We start from the raw sequence: 13,851 nt of genomic DNA, 5'->3' as shown, positions 1-13,851 counted from the left end.
ATGTCTGTTTCCGAAAGATGGTCTTCTCCTAGCGCTTGTTTTCCCCAGATCGCTTCACTGAACATGAGTGGAAGGTGAACGTGCCCCGTGGTGGGTAGAACAGCATTGGACCAGTGATGAGCAAAGCTGGCTCCAATGCCTGCCTGGCCTGGCACAGGTCATTGACCTTTCCACGTCTGCAAAACGAGGTTTTTGGATCAGATGTTTTTGATTGTTCCTGCCAGCTCTTCCACGCTTACTGTTACTGTTCTTACTCTGACAATCTCTTGGAGAAAATATGTAAGATAAACTTTTTAAATGGAGGCACTATTAATAATGCCGCATGTCTTTTCTTTTCAGTTTCCCTGCCTAGGGAGTCTCTTCTGCACCTGGCTGTGAGATGGGGCCTCACTAAGCTTTCCCAGCTCCTCCTATGTCTCCCTGGGGGAGTCCAGGCCCTGACTTTGCCCAACGAGGAGGGTGCCACACCATTAGACTTAGCCTTATGTGGCGGATACTCCAAGCTGGTTGAAGACATCACAAAGTGAGTTTGGCTGCTTGATAGATTCTCTCTCAGTCTACTTCTATAAGATCTTCCAAGTATTATGGAAAAATTAAAGATAACCAAGCCACAAGCTAACATTTGGTTTATAGTTTACCATTAGTTTCCATGTATAAAGTATAGATATACACATCACATATAAACAGATATAGAGTTATATTTGGTATTCACATTTCATGGGGGAGGGGGAGTCAGGAAAAGTCTCTTAAAAGGCTCCATGGTGGGGGAAGTGGCTACAGTAAGAAAAAATATGTTGGGAAACACTAGCCTAACCCTGACTTATCTTTCATTAGTTTAAGTGTCGCTTCTTCAGAGAGGCCTTCTATATTCTGATCTTTTATGATTATGATTAAAGTGTTAATCATGACTATAATTATTAATTTATAATATATATCATAATTTATGACTTTATATGTAATCATCATTTAATTCATATATGTCTCCATTCTAAATCATTTGGGAACTGAAACTTATTTCCGTTTTACCTGCTGTGTTCAGCATATACATTCATTGAAAGACAGTAAGTTTTTGTTGAATCAGTGAATAACAAACCCTAAGATACTATGTAGCCAATGGGCTGGTTAGTAGGATCTAGAAATAATGGAAGTGAAATAATTTGTCAAATGTAAAGTCCTCTGTTTTGAGGATGATACCAACATTTTCAATGTTTGTTACTTAGAATGGTTCAGATTGGTCATTATTATTAGTATTTACTTATGATTAGAGGAATCATATACAATGATTTCCTTGACTTAGCATGTGGAAGCATGACTTAGCATGGGAAGCAGCAATGAATATTGCAAAGTATTACATAAATATTAAATATTATCACTGTTATTACATGGTTTGTCTTCATGGACTGGTTCTTTTCATTTGGCCCATGGAACTCATTGTAATTAATTGATGGTTTATGCTACCCAAGTAGATGTTGAAGTCACAACTTTCTATTTTTGTTCTCACTTGGTCAAATGAACACCAGCTAAGGAAAGAGCCCATCCTCATGGAATTGCCCTTGTCTTTGCTCTACCACGACCACACTTTCTTTACCTGAAAAGGGCAAGGCAGGACCACTTCCTTGACCTTGTCATTGTGGATAGTTTAGGGTTACACTGAGGACTTGGTGCATCACTTCTTTGTGTTTGGCAGCTTTGTATCTTTCTATTGTGTCCCAGACCAGAAGATGATATGTATTTTAAAAGTTTACACATCCTCTGTGTCAATAAAAGCAAACAACCTGATCAAAAAATGGGCAGAAGATTTAAATAGACATTTCTCCAAAGAAAACATACAGCTGTCCAAAAAGCACATGAAAAGATGCTCAACATCTGTAATTATCAGAGAAATGCAAATAAAAAGTACAATGAGGTATCACTTCATACTGGTCAGAATGGCCATTATCAAATGTCCACAAACAATGAATGCTGAATAGGGTGTCGAGAAAAATGAACCTTCCTACGCTGTTGGTGGGAATGTAAATTGGTACAACTTCTATGGAGAACAGTGTGGAGGTTCCTTAAAAAACTGAAAACAGAGTTACTGTATGATCTCGTAATTCTATTTCTGGGCACATATCCAGAGAAAAACATAAACTAAAAAGGTATATGCACCTGACTGTTCATAGCAGCACTGTTTACAGTGGTCAAGATACGGAAGCAACATACATATCCACTGACGAAAGAATGGACAGAGAACATATGGGGTATATATATATACATATATATGTGTGTGTATATAAATGTGTGTACACACACACACACAATGGAATATTACTCTAACATAAAAAAGAATGAAATGATGCCTTTTGCCACAACATGGATGCATCTAGAGGTCATCATCCTAAGTGAAGTGAATCAGACAAATATCAATCATCCATATGTGGAATCTAATTTTAAATGATACAAATGAACTTACTTACAAAGCAGAAACAGATTTACAGATATTGAAAACAAATTTATGGTTATCAAAGGGGAAGCGTTGTGGTGAGTGAGAGCTTGGGGTGAACACATGCCTACTATTATATATAAGAGATGATCAAAGAGGACCTGCTATATAGCACAGATATGCTCTGTGATAACCTATAAGAGAAAAGAATTAAAAAAGAATGAATATATGTATAACTGGATCACTTTGCTATATGCCTGAAACTAACACAACATTGTAAATTAGCTATATGTCAATAAAACTAAAATTAAATGTTTTCTCATCTAATAAATTCATTCATGATGGGATTAGGAGTAGACTGTAAGCTAAATTCTGATTATGTGATGGAGCTTCCATTTTCTAAATTAATTACAAGACTCTTATTGCTTAGGCTGAATTATTCACTTCAGTGGCTTGCTGTTAGCAAGGGGAGTTGTTTTCTAGAAGATTCTAAAGTCCCTGCCAGTAATTATGTCAAGAGTGTGGAGAGATGCTCCAAATCTTAGAGTAAGAGTGTTCTTAATGGATCTGTCATGCCATGTGATGGAGACATTGATGTGGTTGGAACTATACTATAATTTTGCAAATATGCAAATATTCATTGGCAAAGTGATGTCATGGAAGGAGAGGAGAGAGGCATAGAGCTAGTTCTGTGAACGGAAGGACCTGGGAGCTGTGTGTGCTGTGGCAACACGCTGAGGTGGGCTGTTACCTGGGAGCACCAGCATCTCCCTCCTGACCCCTCTTTATTGACCTATAGACCATCCAGAATATTGTGACTCTAACTGAGAAGCCTACATAGAGCTAATAATAATGAACGTGCAGTTGTTCTCTGCCACAACAGAAAATAAGCTGATACTCAGAATTTAGTTTGAGGATATTGTTCCTTTGTCTATGAGTGATTTCAAGAAATCAACATGATCAAACTTACGCACGTTTTTATTTGCATGAGGAAATGATTTACAGCAGTGGACCAGTGTGTTATGAATATCTTGTTTGTAACATCCAAACCTCACCATTCTCCCTAGAGATCATATCTGTTTTCCACTGTAATCACCTAATAAACCCTCAGCTGCCAGCTGATTTGTTCTACTACATGTGGTGCCATGAAGGCCAGAGGCATCTTTTCAGATTAAAAGGAGAATGAAATATTGAGGTAAAGCCCTATGTTTACAAGTCAGTACTGTTGCATTAATTATGTAACTCTTTTAAGTATATAATATATGTGAGCAGCTTTTCAACTGATGACTTCTCTAGGTGGGAAAACAAAAATGGCTTTATTAGGATGTGTTTATATGGTCTTCTGTACCTATTTTCAGTAGGAAGCTTTTGTGGATTGTTCGGCCAGTGGGTTTGTCATAATATCAGGGCTGATGAGGGGCACTGTGATTGTGGGTTTTGACTTTTGGTGTTTCAGCTTCCAGGGCAGACGTTCCCCAGGTTTCTCCCGCCTGCAGCTCAGCGAAGATGCCTCTCTGCTGTATATTCACTCATCAGAAACCCTGACCCTGACGCTTAACCACACAGCCGAACATTTGCTGGAGGCAGATATTAAACTCTTCAGAAAATACTTTTGGGATAGAGCCTTTCTCATCAAGGTTTGTACCCTTTATTGTGGTATAAGATAATAACTCATGCTTTTTGGGAGTTCAGACAGCAAACCAGTTATCTGGGGAACGGTATTTTTTTTTGAGAGATAGCACTTTGTTTTTTTCCAATGGGACTTGGAGGGACATGGAATTGGAAACTGTTACACCAGTAGAATGAAGATTATTATATAATATTTTGGCAGTAGTCATTTGTATAATATTGTTCCCTTTACTTTTCATGAGCCAGCATCACTGATGTTGAATTTTAATATTCTAAAGTTGGATATTTGCTATTAATTTACCGATTATATTATCGTTCTTATCTAAAGCAGTTGCCTTTAGGGTTATTTTACATGAATAATACCTTCTTCTGGGATTTCTTAAGACTCAGATATAGTTAAGCCTTTGTTTCAGTGTACAACTTCTTCTTGAATGGGGCCTGGCAACTTGAGACTAGTACTTTTTCAAAGATATTTTCCCCCCTCCCACCATCACCCAAACATCAGCTTTGAGTGTTATTATAGCATGCCCACCTTAGGTTTAAAATGTTTTGTCTTCATTATTATTATTTTTTGGGTCAAATTTCAAACCTTAGAAAACAGATTTATATATTTTAATTATTATTAAGCAGAATGTTCTTTTTATAAGGGCTTCAGTCAGTCTGGTTGCTAGTGCTCACAGGTATAAAGGATTTACTCACCAGAATGTGTGACACCCTCTGGCAACCTCCCAACCCCCAGTCTTCCCAAGCGCATCCATTAATAAGCACCACCAAAAAAAAGCACCAGTTTCATGACAGTTTAGGCTTTACAAAGTAAACAGTTTTAGAAAACTGTTATCAGTTTTGACTTTTGTAAAATGTTTGCTTTATATAACTAAATGAAAGATTTAACCATAAATATTATATACAAAGCTTATAACTTACTCCATATAGGGTTTTATTAACAATTAAAATGAAACATGCTCTTCAGAGTATAAACTACCTCTGTTTGTTGAGTTTAGGGAGTTTCTTTTTTTTTTTTTTTTTTTAATTCATGCTCAGGTGCATCTGACTTGTCTGACCCCAGTCTGTAGCTTGCCAGGCTTCTCTGTCCGTGGAATTCTCCAGGCAAGCATACTGGAGTGGGTTGCCATTTCCTCCTCCAGGCAATCTTCCCAATGCAGGGATCAAACCCACATCTCCTGTGGCTCTTGTGGCCCCGACATTGGCAGGCGGATTCTTTACCGCTGAGCTACTGGGAAAGCCCAAAAGATTTAACCATAAATATTATATAGCAATGATTACTGCTTTCTCCATATAGGGTTTTTTTTTTAAACAATTAAAAATGAAACACGCTCTTCAGAGTGTGAACTACCTTTGTTTGCTGCGTTTAGGGAGTTTCAGTTCAGTTCAGTTCAGTCGCTCAGTTGTATCTGACTCTTTGCGACCCCATGAACCGCAGCACGCCAGGCCTCCCTATCCATCACCAACTCCCGGAGTTTACTCCAACTCATGTCCATTGAGTCCGTGATGTCCTCCAACCATCTCATCCTCTGTTGTCCCCTTCTCCTCCTGCCCTCAATCTTTCCCAGCATCAGGGTCTTTTCAAATGAGTCAGCTCTTCACATCAGGTGGCCAAAATATTGGAGCTTCAGCTTCAACATCAGACCTTCCAATGAACACCTAGGACTAATCTCCTTTAGGATGGACTGGTTAGATCTCCTTGCAGTCCAAGGGACTCTCAAGAGTCTTCTCCAACACCACAGTTCAAAAGCATCAGTTCTTTGGCACTCAGCTTTCTTTATAGTCCAACTCTCATAGCCATACATGACCACTGGAAAAACCATATCCTTGACTAGATGGACCTTTGTTGACAAAGTAATGTCTCTGCTTTTTAATATGCTGTCTAGGTTGGTCATAACTTTCCTTCCAAGGAGTTTAGTGTATAATTTTCTGGCCTATGGTATTTCCTCATTGTGCTTAAGGGTACTTTTAAATATGCAGAAGCCCTCAGCTATTTCCATGGCTTCTCACCCAAGCCCCAGGGGTGGATTTTCTGTACGGACTGAGGCTGGGCCTGGCCCAGCAGCCTTGCTCAGGGTGAGTTCCTCTCCCTGCAGCTTCACAGGGGCAGAGCTCAGCAATATGTGTGTCCTCAGAGGGGACACTCGGACCACAGCAGGACCACCAAGCTCCTACAAGGCGAGAGCGTGCTCCGAGGAGAGCCAGAATTCTGGACATTTCTTTCATCATAAAAACCTCCAACTTCTTAAGTCAGATTCGTAATTTCTCATAACCTACTTGAGATTATTTTTACTGATGACTTTGTGAGATTCAGGATGGGTAAATCTAGATGCTTTAATAACTGACTGTAGTGGATTATTATGCTATAACAAAGACTAACTGAAGGTTACTTTCCAGTGCATCAGAGATTTTCATTTTATGGAAAACACTTGGTAAAAGAAGAATCCATTGCAGTGGGATGGCCTTGTGTTCCAAGTATCAGCATCCCTTTTTTTAATCCTTCCTGCCCTGACCTGTTGGTTGGGTGGTGCATAGGGAGGCTGGGAATGAGGCCGAGGTTCTTCCGGAAATTGTGATGTCATAACTTACAGTAAGAAATGTATTTGGTCTCAGTCCATGGTTCTTGGCTCATAGCTCTCCAGACCTTTGGGATTTCCTAAATGTTGAGCAGATAAATGTGTGTTTTGTTGTTGTTATTATGTTAATATGGCGACTTTAGGAAAGCACTTAGGGATGGATAGGGGCTAGTTACCCTGGATAGGGGCTAGTTACCATGAGACCCACCCACTTTTAGTCCTACCTCCTTGACCTCCAGGGAGGGGAAAGGACCTGAAGATAGAGTTTCATCACCCAAGGACAAAAATTTAATCTAGCATGCCTTCTTAATAAAGCAAGCCTTCATTAAAACCCCAGAGGACTGGATTTGGAGATCTTTCCAGTTGGGGAACTGGTTGGAAGTGCTGGGTGACTGGCCTGCCTGGAGTGGCATGGAAACCCCATGCCCTTTCCTCAGACCCTGCCCTGTACATCTCTTCCATCTGGTTATTCCTGAGTTATATTCCCTTATATATATATAGCTATATATTAGAGTTACCATGTATTCTCTTATATCATTATAAGTTATTTTCTCTTATAATAAACCTGGAAGCTAGTAAGTAAAATGTTTCTATGTTCTGTGAGCTGCTCTAGTGAATCAGTTGAACACAAGGAGGGGTTGTGGGAGCATCTCATTTATAGTCAGTTGGACAAGTCCAGGTAAATGTAAGCAGGTAGTGATCATCATATAGGTTGTCCCCACTAAAGTTTTACAATTTAGGTTAACATGTGAAATTATATGTAGTGTAATGAAATATTTATTTATTAAATCTTAGACATCTAAAAGTCTGTTTTTATGTAATAGCTATAGACAGTGACTTTGCTTTGAGAGACTCATTTGTTCTCGAGGCAGCGTCCGTGTCTGGGTTCAGGCATCACTCAGTTATCTGCAGCCTTCTAGCACGACGACAATAAAACCTGCTGCAGAAACCTGAGTTTGCTCTACAGGATACAAGACCTGTGCAGGTGATGGCGATCCCATTCAGAAGCAATCCTTGTTCTGAGTTGTAACAGATTCATGTTATTACGTGATATTATAGCTGACACTGGTAGACTGATCATTTGCAATAAATATTAAATACTGAAAATGACAGGTTTGTGTTAAATATCCAAAGTGTAAAGGTAGTTGTTAGGAAATTAAATAGTAGGCAGAATATTAGCTCTATCTTTAATCATGTTTTTGTTCTTTCCACATAACAAAGTTTTTAATGTTAATTGAATGCTGATTATTTAGTTTTAGAACTTGGCTAAAATGAATATATAAGATGGCTGGGAAATGTAAGTGTTCTGAAGTTGTAACCACAATTACTCGCGAGAATAAAAATTAAGTTTTAATACATCCCATCTAAAAAAGTATTTCCTTATTTTGTAATAAGAAACCAGCATTGCCTGCGGTCATTTTTGCATAGACTTGCCAGTTGCCTTTGAGACTAGGGTTTGGAGGTTAAGGATGACCTCCAGGTAAACACATGGAGTCAGTGGCTGTCTTTGGCCTTGAACCCGTGCAGTCAGTCCTCTGTTAACCCAAGGTACTCATCCTGTCAGGCTTCCCCGGTGGCCCAGACGGTAAGGAATCTGGCTGCAATGCAAGAGTCCTGGGTCCAGTTGGGAGGGTCCCCTGAAGAAGGGGATGGCTATTCACTCCAGTATTTTTGCCTGGATAATCCTATGGACAGAGGAGCTTGGCGGGCTACATTCCATGGGGTTGCAAACAGCAGGGCATAATTTAGCAACTAACGCTTTCCCTCATCTTGTCATCTCCTTGGTACTTCCCCAGACATACCTGCTCTGGTCCATCCTTTCATTCCATCATGGGCCCTAAAAGAGTGAGTAGTGTGTCCTGGGAGTCAGGCTAGGGACAGGTAATAGCCACAGAGGCTGGGTGACTGGGGACTGCTTGTTCCCTGCCTCTTTGTGATTGGGTCAATTATGTATATTTTCCTGTTCTTTTTGCTCTGGCCGCCGGATGTTCTGACATAGTCATGAGTAAGCCCGTGATGCACTGAGCTGAGAAACATGCCCGCGGCAGAGGGTGGAGGGTGGTTTAGGGGTCTCTGTCAGCTGGAGGATTGCCTGCCCCAGTTCGCCCGTGTATTTGTTTTGGAACATGTGCTGATGCAGGCTTGGATAGTTTTTGACACATCAACGCATAATTCTGTCTCTTCACATTTTCATTGACTATGTGGAATCCATCTGAAAAGGAAGTACAGAGGGCTGTAAGGGTAACCTGATTCTATCCACGGCTCATGACCCCGTCTCGGCCAGGCACAGCCTGATGCTGCCTGTGCCCATCCTGGGTCCTCCTTGTATCAGCGGTCCTCTCTGTATGAGAGTTTCCCCCCCGCTCTCCAGGCCCCGATCCCTGTGTCTTAGGGTGTGGATGGGAGTCTAGGTAGGCAGATGTGTAAAACAGCAGCTCCTCTTACTGATTTCAAGCTTTGCTCTTCTCTGTCCCCCTTTTGGTTCATATCTCATGCTCCTGAGAACCTTCTGGTGTTGTGATCCGGGGAAGCAGTGAGAACCACTGGTGGAGACAGTTTTGGCCCTCGTCTCGGGTTCCTTCCACCATCTCTAGCGTCATGCGGGCTGCTGTTTCATGTTCCCTGACACCCTATCTGCCCTCACCTCCCCTGGCTTTGCCTCTGGCTGTTTCACCTCTCAGATTCTGAATTGTGATCTGCATTTCTTGCTGCATATCTAAAGCCTCAAACGGCTTTCACTGATTTTTTTTTTTTTTTTCCTGCCTTTCTTAGGCTCTTGAAGAGCTAGAAACCACGTCAGAGGAGAAACCAGATGTGCCCTCCAGGGCTGCGGAAACTGAAGGAGGTATGCATGCTCCTTCCCCACCTGGGGAGCTCAGAAAGTACTCAGGATTTGTTAGTCAACTGGGAGTTGAAGTGTGTGGAGGAGGAGAGCAGGAGCCGATGGACTCGGAGGCAAGAGTAGGGTGCTCTGGGGCAGCAGGGCCCAGAGTTCCTCCAGCAGCACTGATCAAAGGTACTGTGTGTTTCCACTTTTTATTCAGTTAGCATGTACTGGTTTCCTCCCACAGTGCTTGGGGACCTCTCCTGACACGCAGAGGGCATTCCCCTCGTTACCGAGGTCAGTCTGTTCCCTTCCGTCCTCCGTCACTCTCCTGTTCTCCAGCTCACTCCACCACTGTGGAGCCTCTGCTCTGCACTGGGCGAGTGGGTCCTATAGGATGGAGCTTGTGAGGGTGTCCTGATTGTCGTGGGGTCTGGGGAGCTCCGCTGATGTGTAGAGGTGAGTGGTGAGGGGTGCTGAGTAGTCTTCAGGGTACAGGCGGCCCCGCCCAGCCCAGGTTGTTCTGCACAGTGGTTCACATTGCTGATGATGCTTCAGAGGCTGAATGTCCAAATCTGCTCGAGGTGGGTGTCCACAGCAAGAGGTGTGTGTTTAAAAACACATCCTCACTACCCTGTTCCACATCATAACGGGGAGTCGTGTTGACGGTACACTTGCATGTAACATCCAGCTTGTTTGTAGGAATATGATACTTTCTTGTTTTCTACAACTTGGCACCTTATTAGGGCATGTGATCTCTACTTCAGTTTAGGTTCTTTCCACTTTAACACATACAAGTAGATCTGATCTGTTGGCAAGTCCTAGTGACAAGTCCAGTTTAAAAAAAAAAATCTCTTTTTTTTTAGTTATGAAAGTATGATAACCCATTTACAGGAGACTTGGAACGTACAGAATAAGGTTGCATATGGTTCTGTTATATATTACAATTGTTTTTTAAGTAGATAAATTAAGATTTTTAGTTGGAGTTTCAATATCAAACTCTCAAAAATTAATAGAATGACTATACAGAGAAGTAGAAGTATATAGCAGACCTGAAAAGCACTATGAACCAATTCAACATAATTAAGATTTATACAGTTTTCATGCAATAGTAGGATACAAGTTCTATTCAAATTCCCAGAGACTGTAAACTCAGAGACACTGGAACATATCCAGGAACATGAAACAAGGTGCAAAAATTTCATGGTCTAGAGGTATTGAAATAATATAGAGTCTATTCTCTTATCACTGTGGAATTATGTTGGAAATCAACATCAAAAGATATCTGTAAATAATCCACATATTTTCAAGTGTAATGTGACATTTACGAAGAGAGCTCTTTGACTTAGACATTGAAAGACTCAGTAAAGTTAGAATGAGAAAAACACAGAAAGTGATTGCAGAGAAAGCATTTAAATGAGACGTTAGTATCAAAAGAGAAATTAATATTAAAGATATTTTAAAGAAAATCCCATGTATTTGGAAATTAAATGTCCACTTTTAAATGATGGGTGTATCTAAGAAGCCGTAACAGGGAACATTAGAAAATATTTGTAATAGAATAAAAATGAAAAGAGTCTATCAGAATTTGTTGCATGCAGCTGAAGCTGCTTAGTGCAGTTAAATAGAGTCTTGAATAATGTATGAAAACAAATAACAGGCACTAGCATAAAATTTTGTGAAATTTGAATAAAATCTGTACTTTACTTAATAAAATACAGATAACTTCCTGTTTTTTTTTTTTTTTTTTTTACAGTGTAGTACTTTTTTATATTCTCAGAATTGGATTAGAAGTTTCAGGCCTTATTCACACTTTTTAAAAATCACTAAGATAATAAATTTTCTAGACTTTTAGCAGTAATACTAGATGCCAAATACATGGAACTATATCAAAGTTTTGAGTGAATATAAATTAGAAATCTAGTATTCCTATTTATCAAATAAGAGGAATCAAAATGTCATAATTTTTCTAGCTAGTCAAAAATTTATAAATTTCCTAAAATATACATTATATTATACATACTGTATGCACATATGTATACAAAAGCTTTTCTACTACTTTTGATAAGGGCTTGAGAAAGAACAACAACAACAACAAAAAGAGAAATTGGGAAACATGATGAAATGGGAGCACTGAATATGAAATAGAAAAAGTGAAGCAAACTAAATAAAAGTAAGCGATCATCATATAGTCTAGTTGTTTTTAAACATGGCTGCTCATTAGAAAGACATCTAGAGTTTTGGAGAAAAACAACAATATTTAGGCATTTGTATTTTTCAAGAAATTCCAAGGTAATTCTATTATGCGTCTGAATTTAAAAAGTGATTACAGGTTTCTGTATTAAATGGTAGTTTTAGTGATATAGAATTCTATTGTTTTCTGTTGACCAATCATGATACAATGATATCACGTAGTAGTTACATAATCACAATAGTAGAAGATGTTTTTGCTATTGTATATTTTTACTATTTAAAGAAGTTATACTTTTACTATTTAAAAAAGAATAGTAGAAGATGGGGTTGACAATTTGGAACTGGCATGGAAAAACAAGCTGTCCTGGCACATTATAAGTGCTTCAGGAGTCATAGGCAAATAATACTGAGAGAACTTTGTGATGGTGGAGTAGCCAGGGAAAGCTTCTTGGTGGAGGTGACCCCAATGCTGTGATCTAATAGAGGGAAGGGAATACTAGACAATAGGAATATACTCAGTACAGAGTCCTGAACCACATAATGCATTGGGGAAAATGCAGGTCACGTTTTGGCCCTGGAGTATAGGGGTGTGTGTGTGTGTGTGTGTGTGTGTGTGTGTGAGTGATGCCAGGAACATAGGCCTGAAAGGGTAGCAGATCAGCAGGCTTGTACACAAGGCAAGGAAGCAGAATTCCACCCTGACAGCTCTGGAAACTGTTTTAAGCAAATTAGTTCAGGTTGTTATTTAGGAAGCTCACTCTTCGAGACTGTGGAGAATGAGTGAGAGGGGCCGGAGACTGCCACGCAGAATGCGGAAGAGGGTCTGCACCAGAGCAATGTGAGGAGATTGGAGATGGAGGGATGGAGGAGGACTGTCCTGAAGGTGCAGGACGTCAGGTGGGTGTCAGTGGTGAGGGAGAAGGGTGATTCTTCCAATCTTGGTGTGTCGCTGAGTAGGATAGGCCTTAAGAAGCAGGATCATGACAAAATAAGTACTCAGTTTTAGACAAGTTGAATTTGGTGGCCCCAAGGTCAGCCATATTAATATACCTGGCTGCCAGTTGGACTGAAATCAATCAATAAGCAAAAGAATTTGGATAGAAACACAAGTTCTCTAATGCACAATAATTAATGTATATTTTATAGACCTTATAGACAATGCTTGGATATTTATACCCTTGGAAGACATGTTAGAAACTGTGTACACATTTCGGCAGAGGGCAGTATTTAGCTAAAATGAAAACATCCAATTTGTTTTTGTTCATTCAAAAGCCTGCAGGCAACTTAGCTGGAAGAACAAAACCTTTTGAGTGTAAGAGCTTGATTCCCCCCCACCACTTTAAGCCCCCAAAATAAACTTTCCCTTTGAGATATCATAGAAGATTCTTAATAGATCATGTTTTTCTACTCCTCCTGGGGTATAGGGGGATGTTTTAAATGTATTTCTGTAGCTATCATTGATTAAAAGACAATAATAGCTTTAATTTGGAAATATACTTGTTCCCTATTACTGTGATAAATGTTTTTATTACTGTCTCTGAATCAATTATGTTTCCATAATTTCATGATTGTAATTGTTCTCCCAGAATAATGAGATGTTATTCCAAATGAAATAAATGGCCAAAAGGTCACCTCATTTTCACTATGCTTGGATGAATAAGCTAATTATTAGTGTGTATCGATCCACCAACTGACTCTGTTTTGTCTCTTGCCACCTTTGTCCTTATTTGATCTCCTATTCTAGTAGTTCCTAAGGAGTATTGTACAGAACACCAACCTTGGAAAATGCTCTGAAGAATAAGAATTCTTTGCCCAAACAAGTAGAGATGCTATACATGAAACCCCTCTGGTGGAAATGTGTGTCAGTTGCTCAGTTGTGTCCAACTCTTTGCAACTTTGCAAATCAAGAATACATTTAATGTTTTGTGGGTTCTAGTAAGTCGCGCAGTCGAGAAACCTGTGTTTCTTATTTAACCCAGCAGTTCTCTAACTTGATAATGGGAGAATCCCCTTTTCTTCGTTTTCAGCATCTTATGAAAATGATCTGTGGAAGGTGCTTTGGGAGTGTTGCTGTTCATCTCTCCCGATTCTGCCCTTTCTCAAGCTAATTATGTCCTCTCTTTTCACCGTCATGTGGATTCTCTCCATCTCTTAGTATGTAATTCTCACACCGAGAAGGGGCTTGGGAGGCATTTTTAGAACTA

At 39.9% G+C, this 13,851-nt stretch overlaps 1 protein-coding gene across 10 annotated transcripts in view; it reads left to right on the top strand.

The window, feature by feature from the left end:
* Positions 1-13,851, top strand: part of ARHGEF28 (Rho guanine nucleotide exchange factor 28) — a 323,435-nt gene that overhangs the window by 150,206 nt on the left and 159,378 nt on the right. For all 10 annotated transcript variants that reach the window (XR_009690541.1, XR_009690540.1, XM_061129550.1 and 7 more), the window contains exons 5-7: positions 340-523; positions 3,879-4,059; positions 9,403-9,475. Coding sequence is in view for 8 of the 10 variants with exons in the window: in XM_061129550.1 (XP_060985533.1) it covers positions 340-523; positions 3,879-4,059; positions 9,403-9,475 (438 nt within the window). In the remaining 2 variants the exon portion in view is untranslated. The remainder of the gene's footprint in view (positions 1-339; positions 524-3,878; positions 4,060-9,402; positions 9,476-13,851) is intronic.

The sequence above is a fragment of the Dama dama genome, chromosome 25 (assembly GCF_033118175.1).
Source record: "Dama dama isolate Ldn47 chromosome 25, ASM3311817v1, whole genome shotgun sequence".
Classification (NCBI taxonomy): domain Eukaryota; kingdom Metazoa; phylum Chordata; class Mammalia; order Artiodactyla; family Cervidae; genus Dama; species Dama dama.
The sequence above is the reverse complement of the archived record's forward strand: the minus strand, read 5'-3'. Positions and strand labels throughout refer to the sequence as shown.